General features: G+C 45.1%; 1 protein-coding gene across 5 annotated transcripts in view; it reads left to right on the top strand.

Moving 5' to 3' along the window:
* The window catches only part of LOC139416076 (chromodomain-helicase-DNA-binding protein 3-like), a 57,701-nt gene that overhangs the window by 37,083 nt on the left and 4,566 nt on the right, over positions 1-16,052 (top strand). For 3 of the 5 annotated variants that reach the window (XM_071164333.1, XM_071164334.1, XM_071164332.1), the window contains exons 34-39: positions 323-431; positions 830-962; positions 3,354-3,549; positions 4,062-4,225; positions 4,358-4,484; positions 6,991-7,270. In XM_071164333.1, the coding sequence (XP_071020434.1) occupies positions 323-431; positions 830-962; positions 3,354-3,549; positions 4,062-4,225; positions 4,358-4,484; positions 6,991-7,220 (959 nt within the window). In that variant the 3' untranslated portion in view covers positions 7,221-7,270. Of the gene's footprint in view, positions 1-322; positions 432-829; positions 963-3,353; positions 3,550-4,061; positions 4,226-4,357; positions 4,485-6,990; positions 7,271-16,052 lie in introns of those variants that run through there. The other 2 variants (XM_071164336.1, XM_071164335.1) reach the window with 1 other exon arrangement.

Below are 16,052 nucleotides of genomic sequence, written 5' to 3'. Positions count from 1 at the left end.
TATTGCGGGTGTAGCGAAATGCTTGTATCATGGGTTGTTTTGACGTCAATGTTTTCAGTATCACAGGTTGCTCTTATAACATTGACACACAAAGTTATGTTGACGATCCCCCACTAAGAGCTCCACACACAGTGGTGGATCACACTCAGCATCAGATGTTGTTTTAACATTGACACAGCGTTATGCTGCTGTCCCTGTGCTGACCAACATACAGAGTGGCATAATACACTGAGTCCGTATCACTGTTTGTTATGACATTGACACAACGTTACGTGGATGCTATAACACTGACCCAACATTATGCTGACGTTTCACCCTGCAGAGCTGCATACGCTGTGGCAGAACGAGGAGCGGGCCGCCATCTCCTCCGGGAAGATGAATGAGATCTGGCACCGGCGACACGACTTCTGGCTGCTGGCGGGAATTGTACTGTATCCTTGACGGTGGTTGCCGCGGAGACCTTCTTGTCATGTTTATTTATCTGTCATGCTGCGGCAGTGGCTTCGTGTGAAGTCCACCCGTCGGTGCATTTGTGTAGCAGAGAGGTATTAGATTGTATCTGCAGAAATCTACACATGAAATAGGGATTGGAACAGTCCATTCTGTTCTATTTGTATGACTTTGACTAGAATGCCAAATATCGAATCCAACCCTAACCCTCCTACCACAAGAAACAATCAAGATCTGAAAGGATTCAGTAGGAATACACTTGATGAGAATAGCCCTATTCATAGAAGTTGTGCTAAAATACTTGTTACTACTGACAGACTAGGTATTGCTTTGGCTACTGGTGTATTGAGCTGTATGACCCTTGACCCCTGCGCATCAGTCATGGGTACGCGAGGTGGCAGGACATCCAGAACGATCCCCAGTTTGCTATCGTCAACGAGCCCTTCAAGTCGCAGGCCAACAAGGGCAACTTCCTGGAGATGAAGAACAAGTTCCTGGCCCGCCGCTTCAAGGTGCGACACCACAGCATGTGACACAGCATGACATAGTATGACATGACATGACATAGGGTGAAAAAAACGTGACATGGCATAACAGTGTAGCATGGTATAACCTTCATAGCATAACTCGAAGGCCTGGAAACACTCTGGACCCGACACATCACATGACATACTATAACATTACCATAACATAACTATGACACAACAAAATCCAACCATGACACCGACAAGACTGTCAGGATTCAGGACATGCTTTTGAACTATTCAGTTAAGCAATAAGGAGGTGTGGTATATGGCCAATATAACACGGCTAAGGACTGTTCTTATACCCGAAGAAACGCCTTGCGATATTGGCCGTATATCACAACCCCCCGAGGTGCCTTATTTCTATTATAAACTGGTTACTAATGTAATTAGAGCAGTAAAAATACATGTTTTGTCATACCCGTGGTATGCGGTCTGATATGCCATGGCTGTCAGCCAATCAGCATTCTGGGCTTGAACCACCCAGTTTATAATATCTAATAGAAAACATCTGTTTGAAGGATGTAAGAACAAGACAGACCCTATGAGAGACAGATATTGGGTTGACAGACCGGGTTGGTATTGCTGACCGGTGCATTTGTGAAATTACACTCATCCTGTTTTTGACGGCCTCACATGTTTCATACCCTGACCTCAACATCCGCATTCTCTCTCTCTCTCTCTCTCTCTCTCTCTCTCTCTCTCTCTCTCTCGTGCTCTCTCACGCTCTCTCTTTCTCTCTGTCTCTTTCTCCTTTCTCTGTCCTCTCTCTCTCTCTCTCTCTCTCTATCTCTCTTTTTCCTTTCTCTGTCCTCTCTCTCTCTCTGTCTCATTTTCTCTCTGCCCCCGAATTGAGTAAAATCACAAATGATGGTGTTGACTAAATCACAGCTGGCTAAAATAAAACTGTAAATATGAATATAATCTCTAGAATTTCTCCAAACATGTCATCTATCGTTTTCCTCCTCCTCCTCACCCCACACCCACCTATACGGTATCTCTCTCCTCTCTCTTCCCTTCTATCTCTAACATCTTCCTCATTACAGTTCAGATCAATGAAATCCAATAGAACTGTATTGCCATGAAGTGCAGTAGATACTGTAGATATACTGTATGTCAGAAAGCAGAAGAGTTGATGATGGTCCGGCAGGGTAGCCTAGTGGTTAGAGCGTTGGACCAGTAACCGCTTGGTTGTTAGATCGAATCCCAGAGCTGACAAGGACCAAATCTGTCCTTCTGCCCCTGAACAAGGCAGTTAAACCCACTGTTCCTAGGCCGTCGTAGTAAATAAGAATTTGTTCTTAACTGACTTGCCTAGTTACATTATTTTTTTTTAAAGGAAAGAACTGACTGTAAGGATATGCGCTGAGAGTCGGGAAGCAAGTTCAGGGAGTTAGTGTTTTAATAAAATAAACGGAACATAATACAAAACAAGAACCTTGAAAAACGTACAGACATGAAACAGAAACAATGATGCCTGGGGAAGGAACCAAAGGGAGTGACATATATAGGGAAGGAACCAAAGGGAGTGACATATATAGGGAAGGAACCAAAGGGAGTGACATATATAGAAGGAACCAAAGGGAGTGACATATATAGGGAAGGAACCAAAGGGAGTGACATATAGGGAAGGAACCAAAGGGAGTGACATATATAGGGAAGGAACCAAAGGGAGTGACATATATAGGGAAGGAACCAAAGGGAGTGACATATATAGGGAAGGAACCAAAGGGAGTGACATATAGGGAAGGTACCAAAGGGAGTGACATATATAGGGAAGGAACCAAAGGGAAGTGACATATATAGGGAAGGAACCAAAGGGAGTGACATATATAGGGAAGGAACCAAAGGGAGTGACATATATAGGGAAGGAACCAAAGGGAAGTGACATATATAGGGAAGGAACCAAAGGGAGTGACATATATAGGGAAGGAACCAAAGGGAGTGACATATATAGGGAAGGAACCAAAGGGAAGTGACATATATAGGGAAGGAACCAAAGGGAGTTACATATATAGGGAAGGAACCAAAGGGAGTGACATATATAGGGAAGGAACCAAAGGGAGTGACATATATAGGGAAGGAACCAAAGGGAAGTGACATATATAGGGAAGGAACCAAAGGGAGTGACATATATAGGGAAGGAACCAAAGGGAGTGACATATATAGGGAAGGAACCAAAGGGAAGTGACATATATAGGGAAGGAACCAAAGGGAAGTGACATATATATAGGGCAGGTAATCAGAGAAGTGATGGAGTCCAGGTCCATAACGAGCAGCCTGGTGACCTAGAGGCCGGAGAGGGAGCAGACGTGACACTGACTCTCCTTGTCTCCCCCTTCCCTCTCTCTCCCTTCTCCCCTCCCGCTCTCCCCCCAGTTATTAGAGCAGGCCCTGGTGATAGAGGAACAACTGAGACGGGCAGCCTACCTGAATATGACCCAGGACCCGGTCCACCCCGCCATGGCGTTGAACGCCCGTTATGCCGAGGTGGAGTGTCTGGCCGAGTCCCACCAACACCTCAGCAAGGAGTCCCTGGCCGGGAACAAACCGGCCAATGCCGTGCTGCATAAAGGTGAGGGGGTGTGTGTGTGTGTGTGTGTGTGTGTGTCTGTACGCATTTATATCAGTGATAAAGAAACACAGGCCCCCCCCGGGCTATATTTTTTCAAGGTTCTTTGACCTAAATCTGTCCAGTAAGTCTCACAGAGCTGTTGCTGCCAGAGGCGAACATTTCACAATGTCATCATCAGGATAGAGTTACAATCTCAGAAGAGTTGGTATGTTTGTACTGTTAATTTGAAAGGACAACATACTTGGTACATTTTCAACTGTTAAATGATGTTGAAAAGGAATGTTCAATACTGGCGGACTGCAGAGTTTGAAGGCTTTGGTTCTAGTCCAGCACCAACCCACCGGATTCTCTGTGCACCGTGACTCACGTTCGCTATGTGTCCCACTTCTAGTGGATAATGTCCCCCAAACCCAGTGGAACTGAATAGTAGATGGTTGATGGTTGACTTAATAATAGTAAATGAAGAGGTGCCTGTTAACTGGAAACTGACCGTTGTGTTGGTGTAATGTCAGTGCTGAACCAGTTGGAGGAGCTGCTGAGCGACATGAAGGCTGACGTGACACGGCTCCCCGCCACGCTGTCCCGGGTCCCGCCCATCGCCGCACGTCTGCAGATGTCAGAGAGGAGCATCCTCAGCAGGCTGGCCAGCAAGGGCACTGACACACACCCGCCCCCGGTGAGCACACACGCATGCAAGCGTATACACACACATACACACACAACCCCACACTGGTTAAGATATTCTGGCTTCTGATGACTTGATTTAAGATTGATCATCAAATGAACCATCTGTCCCCTCTCCCTCCAGACCATCCCTCCAGGACCCTACGCTACTCCTCAGAACTTTGGGCCCCCCTTCACCCCCACCCCCCTGGGAGTCTTACCCATGGGAGGAGCCAACTACAGCCAGATGCCTCCTGGATCCTTCGTATCAGGTCAGTGGCCCATACTGTACATATACCCATTCACTGAGAAGGGCTTTCCAAAACTACTGATGAAGGATTCACTGTTTATATCGGTTACGATTGACTTTTCTTCTGATTTCTTCTTCTTCCAAAGCACCACTGCTGAAGGTTTTCTAGGTGAATTGTTCACTATATCAGACAGTCCATGAACGATTTCAGAGGACATTGCAGCTGCTGCAGAGTAGACACCCTTAAAGTCAATCGTAACCGAAATAAACCTGCCCCGCAATGGACGGCCCAAGAAGCCCTGAGGATGGAGGGATGGAGAAGTATGTCACGATATTTGTGTTGATGTAGACCTAATAAGGTACAGTTCAGAATGCATTGGCTTCTGGCTTTGGCAACTTGGACAGATGGGTCAAATCTGTTCCAGATATGCATGGGGAATGTAGCATCTTTATATGGTCATACATTTTGTAGTGAGACATAATGTAGTGAAATATTTGCAGCTGCTGCTATATATAAATCATTATGGTGAGGCTAGTGCTTCTGTGTAGTAATCATTATTTTTTTCTCTCAAATGGCTCTGTGAGATTACTCCATGTTTTATATCACCCTCCTAAGCACTGTTTATTGAAGAAAACAGAGTTGCGTACGTCTTACCCTCGTCTGTCATGATATAACCTGCCAATGCGGGGGACACTTCGATCAGGGAGATCCACGTGATCCACTTCGTCTTCCTCTCTGTCGTCGTTGTTGTTGACAGATTGTTGCCACCTGAAGTAGTCAGGTTCACAGCCAATCACAATCTCTGATGTCACTTTGGGGCAGCCCCCCCCCCCCCCCCAGAACTGGTATGATATCATTCTATCTCTATGGTGAATCCTAACTTCCGCCTAAGTTGAACTTTCACTTTGTCATGTGTTGATGGCAATGGGAGATTTATGAATTCAATGTAGGTGCAAGTTAGGATTCTCTCCTTGATCTTTTCAACACGATCGTTAAAAAACCCTACAAATGGTTTTCTATCAGATGTTACGAACAAAGCTAGTAAAAATATGAAGGATTCTAGTACATTGGAACCCACCGACAATTTTGGAAGAATATTTGCAGATGTTTATTTTTTCCTCCTAAAGGTTTATTGTACTCATTACAGTGCTTTTTTAATTCAAATCTCCTAAACTCTCCACCTCAAAGGTTTGTTGGCTTATTATCCAGCTCCTTCACTCTTTCTTAGTCCTCTTCAACTGCCAATGATGGAATTTATTTTCCCTCCATTAGTTTGGCTACAGCAGATGTTGACCAGATACGTCTGCACTGGGGCGGGTTTGTGTTCCAAGACGTTTTGTAATGTAATAGAGATATGTGGTGAAACCTGATACTCTCGACTGGTATTACCTTGTAATTGGCCTGACCCAGTGTGCTGTCCAGTCCAGTCCGCCTGTAGCGTGGGCACTGTCTGTATTCCAACGTCTTGATTTATGTCATTGCAGAGGGGCCCGTCTGTCACAGACATAGTATTTTTGGGAGCTTTTTCTGAAAATCTCATTGCAGTGCAGTTTCGTACCGAGTTGCGGTGCCAAGATACAATTCAGTCTCCAGGGACTTTTGTACAAAGGTATTTTAAGAGGACACCAAACCACACAGAACTTACTTGTGTAAACTCCTTGTTGGGAATTGTAAACTAGATCTCTCTTAGACCAAACTGAATGTTGGGCTGAATGCTGGTGTTCAGAAATAGTCGCCAGATCGCGCGCCGTCTGTTCTCCGTGGGTGTTGAGTCTGAGTGGACCGTGTCGAGCTGAATGTTGCCTGAACGCACAGACAAATCCACTGAACCCTCTCTCTCTCTCGCTCTCTCTCTCTCTCTCTCTCTCTCTGGAGAGAGCTATACATATTTGGTACATGGGGGCGTCTTGGGGTTGTTGTCTTGGTTGTTGTTACTGACCCCTTTTTAGAGAGAAGGAAAAAAGGTAGAGGCAGATGAGGAGAGGAGAGATATGAGAGGGGGATAGAGAGAGGGCGAGGGAGGACAACTGTGACCTCATAATAACCTCCTAGTAACCTCAACAGTCTGTTAACCTCATCCTCGTTCTGAGTACGCAAAGCTGCTGCTGTCTCAAAGTAAACAATGTCTGTCTGCCCTGCTTCTTTTCTCATCACGTAACTTTAAGCTACATTTGGTGAACTCCAAGCAATTACGCATGACATATTGGACTCTCATACCAGTCACTCTCTGTGCTTTTCAACAGTCCTGAATTGTGGGAACACAAACTTTCAACAACATTGAAAGTCCCCCAAAATGCATTGCCCTCTGGGAAGTATAACGGTGGTTGTCGTTGTTTCCATGACACCTTGAGGAAACTGACCCTCTCAGTACTGGAGTGTTGAGGGCCAGACAGAGTGTCTCTGCTACGGTACTGCCTGAACTGCCTGACTGTCACTCCTGTTGCCGTGCCGTTGCCGTGGCCACCCCTACCTCTCCCTCCCAGTCCCACCCAGTCTCTACAGCTCTGCCGCTTGTCTGCCCCCACAGAAGCCCCAGAAGCCCCGGGTGGCGGCGGCGCCGGCTTCCTGAAGACCAAGGAGCACAACATCATTCAGCGGCAGCGCGTGGTCGACCTGTGGAAGGACGGCAAGTCGGAGGGGTCCATAGGGCAGGAGCTGAGGATGCCTAAGTCCACAGTGCACAGCATCATCGTCAAGTATCGTCTCAGTAACACTGTGGAGAACCTGCCCCGCAATGGACGGCCCAAGAAACCCTGAGGATGGAGGGATGGAGAGGCCCAAGAAACCCTGAGGATGGAGGGATGGAGAAGTACAGAGAAACCCTTAGGATGGAGAAGTACAGAGAAACTCTAAGGATGGAGGGATGGAGAAGTACAGAGAACCCCTTAGGATGGAGGGATGGAGAAGTACAGGGAAACCCTGAGGATGGAGGGATGGAGAAGTACAGGGAAACCCTGAGGATGGAGGGATGGAGAAGTACAGGGAAACCCTGAGGATGGAGAAGTACAGAGAAACCCTTAGGATGGAGGGATGGAGAAGTACAGGGAAACTCTGAGGATGGAGGGATGGAGAAGTACAGAGAAACCCTGAGGATGGAGAAGTACAGAGAAACTCTGAGGATGGAAGAATGGAGAAGTACAGAGAAACCCTTAGGATGGAGGGATGGAGAAGTACAGGGAAACTCTGAGGATGGAGGGATGGAGAAGTACAGAGAAACCCTTAGGATGGAGAAGTACAGAGAAACTCTGAGGATGGAAGGATGGAGAAGTACAAAGAAACCCTTAGGATGGAGGGATGGAGAAGTACAGAGAAACCCTTAGGATGGAGAAGTACAGAGAAACTCTGAGGATGGAGGGATGGAGAAGTACAGAGAAACCCTTAGGATGGAGAAGTACAGAGAAACTCTGAGGATGGAGGGATGGAGAAGTACATAGAAACCCTGAGGATGGAGAAGTACAGAGAAACCCTGAGGATGGAAGGATGGAGAAGTACAGAGAAACCCTGAGGATGGAGAAGTACAGAGAAACCCTGAGGATGGAGGGATGGAGAGGCCCAATAAACCCTGAGGATGGAGGGATGGAGAAAGACAGAGAAACTCTGAGGATGGAGGGATGGAGAAGGACAGAGAAACTCTGAGGATGGAGGGATGGAGAGGCCTAAGAAACCCTGAGGATGGAGGGATGGAGAAGTACAGAGAAACTGAGGATGGAGGGATGGAGAGGCCCAAGAAACCCTGAGGATGGAGGGATGGAGAAGTACAGAGAAACTCTGAGGGGGGGGAGAGAGAGAGAGAGAGAGAGAGAGAGAGGTAGAGGTTAATTGTCTGGCCCAAAAATAGAGGGAGAAAAAGGGGAGGAAAGAGGTCTGAAAGCTGAACCTGGAGGTGTAATGTCGGCAGAGAGGGAAAAAAACGAGAGTATGTTAATGTATTCAAGAGAGAATGTGGGTCTGAGCAGCTGAAAGAACAAAAAATGCAAAGAAAGGGGAGATTTGCCCTTTTTCATCCCTCCTTCCCTGTGTCAGACAAATCTACTGGCCCGTTCTGCTCCCGACCCAGGCCACAACGTTTCCCTTCCGGAATCCTTCTTTATCCAGTGAACGAGTCTGACCCCGCCCTCCTTTATTCTTCCTCAATCCCTCTCTCAGTCCTGCATAACCTCCTCATCCCCCACTCCCTCTCTCTTTCTCTCTCACACACACTCACACTCCCAAACACCGCAGACCTCACACACAACATGACCTAAACCTATTAAGACGACTTTCTCTTTCCGTGGCCACCCTCCTCTGTTCAATACAAGACACTGGGATGCAAATGCAAGCCAAAGTGGACCATCCTGGAGTTTCTCATTTCAACCAACAGAGCAGGAGAAATGAATGACTTCTAAGTATAACACACTCCTTTCCCTGAACTCTGTCACCCCTCGGCATTCCACCCCCGATCAACCATAAAGGAGCATAGATGTAGAGACAAAAACAACTTCCTGTTTTTATATTGTTGTCGTTGTAATGAACCAATCAACATGAGATGTTGAGAGGACAGTGCCCAATGGGAAGAGAGCCTGGTGTAGAGACATGTAATCTTTGTACTGTATTGACCAATCATACTTACTGTAGCACCATTATATGAGGTCACTTTATCATGATGGATGTAAGAAGGAAACGGGGGCAATAGGGGATCTGCTATTGGGATGAGGATGTAGTGTACACTCTTAGAAAAAAGGGATCCACAAGGGTTCTTTGGCTGTCCCCAAAACAGAACCCCTTTTTGGTTTCAGGTAGAACCCTTTTGGGTTCCATGTAGAACCCTCTGCGTGAATCAAATCCAACCAAATCAAATTGTATTTGTCACATGCGCCCAATTCAACAGGTGTAGGACCTTACAGGGAAATGCTTACTTACAAGCCCTTAACCAACAATGCAGTTTAAAGAAAAACAAGTGTTAAGTAAAAAAATAGATAAGTAAAAATAAATAAATAAATACAAATACTTATAATTATAGAGCAGCAGTAAAATAACAGGCTATTGGGTTCTACATGGAACCCAATATATATTTTACCTGGAACCAACAAGGGTTCTTCAAAGGGTTCTCCTATGGGGACAGCCGAAGAACCCTTTTAGGTTCTAGATAGCACCTTTTGTTCAAACAGTGTCGTGTCATGAAGTGTGTCTGTGGGAAAAAGTTCTCATCTGGCGTTTCCTGTAGCTCAAAGCACAAAGCGTGGCTCGACTTGTCCACCCAAATTCCTTCATGGAGCGACATTACAAAGAGATTAGGTTGGATCTGAAGAAGGGAAAGTGATATTGTAAAGGACATGCCTGTTCACAAACACAAATACACATACAGTGCCTTCTGATCCAGATCCCTTGACTTTTTCTACATTTTGTTATGTCACAGACTTATTCTAAAATGTATGAAATTGTTTTTTTCCCCCCCGCATCAATCTACACACAATAACCCATAATGACAAAGCAAAAACAGGTTATTTGAATGTTTTGAAAATGTATTAAAAATAAAAAAAAACAGAAATATCACATTTACATAAGTATTCAATCCCTTTACTCAATACTTTGTTGAAGCCCCTTTGGCAGCGATTACAGCATCGAGTCTTCTTGGGTATGACGTTACAAGCTTCGCACACCTGTATTTGGGGAGTTTCTCCCATTCTTCTCTGCAGATCCTCTCCAGCTCTGTCAGGTTGGATGGGGAGTGTTTCCTCCAGACGTGACGCTTGGCATTCAGGCCAAAGAGTTCAATCTTGGTTTCATCAGACCAGAGAATCTTGTTTCTCATGGTCTGAGAGTCCTTTAGGTGCCTTTTGGCAAACTCAAAGTGTGCTGTAATGTGTCTTTTACTGAGGAGTGGCTTCCGTCTGGCCACTCTACCATAAAGGCCTGATTGGTGGAGTGCTCCAGAGATGGCTGTCCTTCCGGAAGGTTCTCCCATCTCCACAGAGGAACTCTAGAGCTCTGTCAGTGACCATCAGATTCTTGGTCACCTCCCTGACCATGGCCCTTCTCCCCCGATTGCTCAGTTTGACTGGGCGGTCAGCTCTAGGAAGAGTCTTGGCGGTTCCAAACTTCTTACATTTAAGAATAATGGAGGCCCCTGTGTTCTTGGGGACATTCAATGCTGCATAATTGTTTTGGTACCCTTCCCCAGATCTGTGCCTCGACACAATCCTGTCTCGGAGCTCTACGGACAATTCCTTCGACCTCATGGCTTGGTTTTTGTTCTGACATGCACTGTCAACTGTGGGACCTAATATAGACAGGTGTGTGCCTTCCCAAATCATGTCCAATCAATTAAATTTACCACAGGTGGACTCCAATTAAGTTGTATAAAATTCTCAAGGATGATCAATGGAAACAGTATACACCCGATCTCAATTTCAAGTCTCATAGCAAAGGGTCTGAATATTTACATAAATAAGGCATTTCTGTTTTTAGTTATAAATTTGCAAACATTTCTAAAAACCTGTTTTTGCCTTGTCATTATGGGGTATTGTGTGTAGATTGCTGAAAAAAAAACCATATTTAATACATTTTAGAATAAGCCTGTAACGTAACAAAATGTGGAAAAAGTGAAGGGGTCTGAATAGTTTGAGAATCCACTGTATATGTGAATACACACACACACACACACACACACACACACACACATACACATGAAAATGCATCGGCACACACACACACATACACATGAAAATGCATGGGCACACACACACACACACATGAAAATGAATGGGTATACACACACACACACAAATCAATACATCACATATCTCTGACAGTGTAATTGTGGATATTCTTGTATGTTATCCTAAGTGGAGCTGCAAGTCTCTCTCCTAGACTGCTCTCGTCCTAAATGGACAACTATAAATCCCTGTGAACTCCAAAACCTCTACTGCCTGCGATCGTTTGTGTTGCCAGGTCTTCTCCCCCTCCTCTGTTCATGGTTTTCATTTCTCTCTGAGGTGAATGATAGATGCACCAGCGCAGTGTCTGTTTAGACAAGCAGGACAGAACACTCTCTCGCCTTCTCTCCTTTCTCTTCTCCCCCCCCCCCCTCCCCCCTCTCTCGCTCTCTCATTTTCTCTGATAGGCCAGAAACAGCCGCTTGAACAAAGGAAACACAGGTAGAACAGAATGAACAAGGGATTAGACTACACTCCCGAGGAGGGAGAGAGAGGAAAACGAGAGAGAAGGAGGGGGAGCGATAGGGGTATGAAGTTGTGAAAGTGCTGGATTAGTGAAAAGGCTGACTTTGGAGTCAGAGACAGAGACAGAAGGAGGAGAGAGAGAAAAATAGAAAGGGGGAGGAGAGAGGGAGAGATACAGTGCATTGCAAAAGTATTCGGCCCCCTTGAACTTTGCGACCTTTTGCCACATTTCAGGCTTCAAACATAAAGATATAAAACTGTTTTTTGTGAAGAATCAACAACAAGTGGGACACAATCATGAAGTGGAACGACATTTATTGGATATTTCAAACTTTTTTAACAAATCAAAAACTGAAAAATTGGGCGTGCAAAATTATTCAGCCCCCTTAAGTTAATACTTTGTAGCGCCACCTTTTGCTGCGATTACAGCTGTAAGTCGCTTGGGGTATGTCTCTATCAGTTTTGCACATCGAGAGACTGACATTTTTTCCCATTCCTCCTTGCAAAACAGCTCGAGCTCAGTGAGGTTGGATGGAGAGCATTTGTGAACAGCAGTTTTCAGTTCTTTCCACAGATTCTCGATTGGATTCAGGTCTGGACTCTGACTTGGCCATTCTAACACCTGGATATGTTAATTTTTGAACCATTCCATTGTAGATTTTGCTTTATGTTTTGGATCATTGTCTTGTTGGAAGACAAATCTCCGTCCCAGTCTCAGGTCTTTTGCAGACTCCATCAGGTTTTCTTCCAGAATGGTCCTGTATTTGGCTCCATCCATCTTCCCATCAATTTTAACCATCTTCCCTGTCCCTGCTGAAGAAAAGCAGGCCCAAACCATGATGCTGCCACCACCACCATGTTTGACAGTGGGGATGGTGTGTTCAGGGTGATGAGCTGTGTTGCTTTTATGCCAAACATAACGTTTTGCATTGTTGCCAAAAAGTTCAATTTTGGTTTCATCTGACCAGAGCACCTTCTTCCACATGTTTGGTGTGTCTCCCAAGAGGCTTGTGGCAAACTTTAAACGACACTTTTTATGGATATCTTTAAGAAATGGCTTTCTTCTTGCCACTCTTCCATAAAGGCCAGATTTGTGCAATATACGACTGATTGTTGTCCTATGGACAGTCTCCCACCTCAGCTGTAGATCTCTGCAGTTCATCCAGAGTGATCATGGGCCTCTTGGCTGCATCTCTGATCAGTCTTCTCCTTGTATGAGCTGAAAGTTTAGAGGGACGGCCAGGTCTTGGTAGATTTGCAGTGGTCTAATACTCCTTCCATTTCAATATTATCGCTTTCACAGTGCTCCTTGGGATGTTTAAAGCTTGGGAAATCTTTTTGTATCCAAATCCAGCTTTAAACTTCTTCACAACAGTATCTCGGACCTGCCTGGTGTGTTCCTTGTTCTTCATGATGCTCTCTGCGCTTTTAACGGACCTCTGAGACTATCACAGTGCAGGTGCATTTATACGGAGACTTGATTACACACAGGTGGATTGTATTTATCATCATTAGTCATTTAGGTCAACATTGGATCATTCAGAGATCCTCACTGAACTTCTGGAGAGAGTTTGCTGCACTGAAAGTAAAGGGGCTGAATAATTTTGCACGCCCAATTTTTCAGTTTTTGATTTGTTAAAAAAGTTTGAAATATCCAATAAATGTCGTTCCACTTCATGATTGTGTCCCACTTGTTGTTGATTCTTCACAAAAAAATACAGTTTTATATCTTTATGTTTGAAGCCTGAAATGTGGCAAACGGTCGCAAAGTTCAAGGGGGCCGAATACTTTCGCAATGCACTGTATGTGTGGATGGGTTTCGAGGGAACTATATGATATGAAAGCCTTTATCTTGTACACCACAAGTGATCCATTACATTCCCCTCACTCACATACTCATTCTCTCTCTCTCCTTCTCTTTCTTCATCTCTTTTTCTTTTTTATTCTCTAAATTGTTACTTCTTTCTCTCCCTCTGTTTCCTTCTCTCTTCGACCCCCCCACTCCCCCTCTTTCTCCAACTTTCCAGCTTTATTTGTATTACTCGTTATCAGATTTGAACTCACACACACAGTCACACAGCTCTAAGTTAAGTAGTCCGTCTGCCTTCCTCCCCTTGCATTGGCCTCCACTGGGCCACATGCCATACGGTGTCCCTGTATCCCCCCCCTCAGTCTGTCTCCGGCTGGACGTACAGCAGCTACAGCCACAGCAGCGGTAGTTATCATTATCATCACACCCATTGCTCTCCTACAGTACGCTATCAGTGCTTTGATCTAGACAGCGGGTGTTATGACAATGTATGCCTCTCCGGGGCCAGAGACCATTCCAGCCAAAGCGGACAGCCCTGGGTCTGTTTGTGATGGACCACCACCTCCAGGAGAGTTTAGCCTCCAGGAGTGAGTTTGAGGTCATCACTACCATCCGTTCAGAGCTGTGACAGTGAATCTAAAGGGAAATGGATGTATATCTTGTTGTAGGTTTCCTGCACAAACTAATGACAACCTGTGTGTGTGTGTGTGTGTGTGTGTGTGTGTGTGTGTGTGTGTGTGTGTGTGTGTGTGTGTGTGTGTGTGTGTGTGTGTGTGTGTGTGTGTGTGTGTGTGTGTGTGTGTGTGTGTGTGTGTGTGTGTGTGTGTGTGCGAGTACATGTGTGTTTGTTGTGGTGTCCCCGCCGTTAGCATGTTGGATGGAGGTGAGCAGTAGCAGCAGACTTTATATACCTCAGTGTAGCAGATGCTAGTCTGCTCCAAGACACACGTGTTGGCCTGAGGCTACGGATCTACTTGGCAAGGTGGAAGCTTAAACGCGGTCCTTCCTCTGGATTTGTGGTGTTCCACTACCTATTGGTGTAGTGTAGTGTGTATGCGTGTGTTTTGCAACTGTATTTGTAAGTGTATGCCAGCCCCATATTCCTCAAGCAGACCCCCATTATATATTGACGATATAAGCTGTTTTTATGTTTGGTTTTGTTGTATTATTCTTAACATTACATATACAGTTGAAGTCGTAAGTTTACATACACTTAGGTTGGAGTCATTAAAACTCATTTTTCAACCACTCCACAAATTTCTTGTCAACAAACTATAGTTTTGGCAAGTCGGTTAGGACATCTACTTTGTGCATGACACAAGTCATTTTTTCAACAATTGTTTACAGACAGATTATTTCACTTATAATTCACTGTATCGCAGTTCCAGTGGGTCAGAAGTTTACATACACTAAGTTGACTGTGCCTTTAAACAGCTTGGAAAATTCCAGAAAATGACGTCATGGCTTTAGAAGGTTCTGTTAGGCTAACTGACATAATTTGAGTCAATTGGAGGTGTACCTGTGGATGTATTTCAAGGCCTACCTTCAAACTCAGTGCCTCTTTGCTTGACATCATGGGAAAATCAATAGAAATCAGCCAAGACCTCAGAAAAAATATTGGATTCCTCCACAAGTCTGGTTCATCCTTGGAAGCAATTTCCAAATGCCTGAAGGTACCATGTTCATCTGTACAAGCAATAGTACACAAGTATAAACACCATGGGACCACGCAGCCGTCAATACTGCTCAGGAAGGAGACGCGTTCTGTCTTCTAGAGATGAACGTACTTTGGTGCCAAAAGTGCAAATCAATCCCAGAATAACAGCAAAGGACCTTGTGAAGATGCTGGAGGAAACAGGTACAAAAGTATCTATATCCACAGTAAAACGAGTCCTATATCGACCTGAAAGGCCGCTCAGCAAGGAGAAAGCCACTGTTCCAAAACCGCCATAAAAAAGCCAGACTACGGTTTGCAACTGCACATGGGGACAAAGATCGTACTTTTAGGAGAAATGTCCTCTGGTCTGATGAAACAAAAATATAATTGTTTGGGCCATAATGATCATCATTATGTTTGGAGGAAAAAGGGGAGGCTTGCATGCCAAAGAACACCATCCTAACCGTGAAGCACGGGGGTGGCAGCATCATGTTGTGGGGGTGCTTTGCTGCAGGAGGGACTGGTGCACTTCACAAAATAGATGACATCATGAGGACTGGAAATTATGTGGATATATTGAAGCAACATCTCAAGACATCAGTCAGGAAGTTAAAGCTTGGTCGCAAATGGGTCTTCCAAATGGATAATGACCCCAAGCATACGTCCAAAGTTGTGGCAAAATGGCTTAAGGACAACAAAGTCAAGGTATTGGAGTGGCCATCATAAAGCCCTGACCTCAATCCTATAGAACATTTGTGGGCAGAACTGAAAAAGCGTACGGGCAAGGAGGCCTACAAACCTGACTCAGTTACTCAGCTCTGTCAGGAGGAATGGGCCAAAATTCACCCAACTTATTGTGGGAAGCTGGTGGAAGGCTACCTGAAATGTTTGACCCAAGTTAAACAATTTAAAGGCAATGCTACCAAATACTAATTGAGTGTATGTAAACTTCAGACCCACTG

Source organism: Oncorhynchus clarkii, chromosome 9 (assembly GCF_045791955.1).
Source record: "Oncorhynchus clarkii lewisi isolate Uvic-CL-2024 chromosome 9, UVic_Ocla_1.0, whole genome shotgun sequence".
NCBI lineage: Eukaryota > Metazoa > Chordata > Actinopteri > Salmoniformes > Salmonidae > Oncorhynchus > Oncorhynchus clarkii.
The sequence above is the reverse complement of the archived record's forward strand: the minus strand, read 5'-3'. Positions and strand labels throughout refer to the sequence as shown.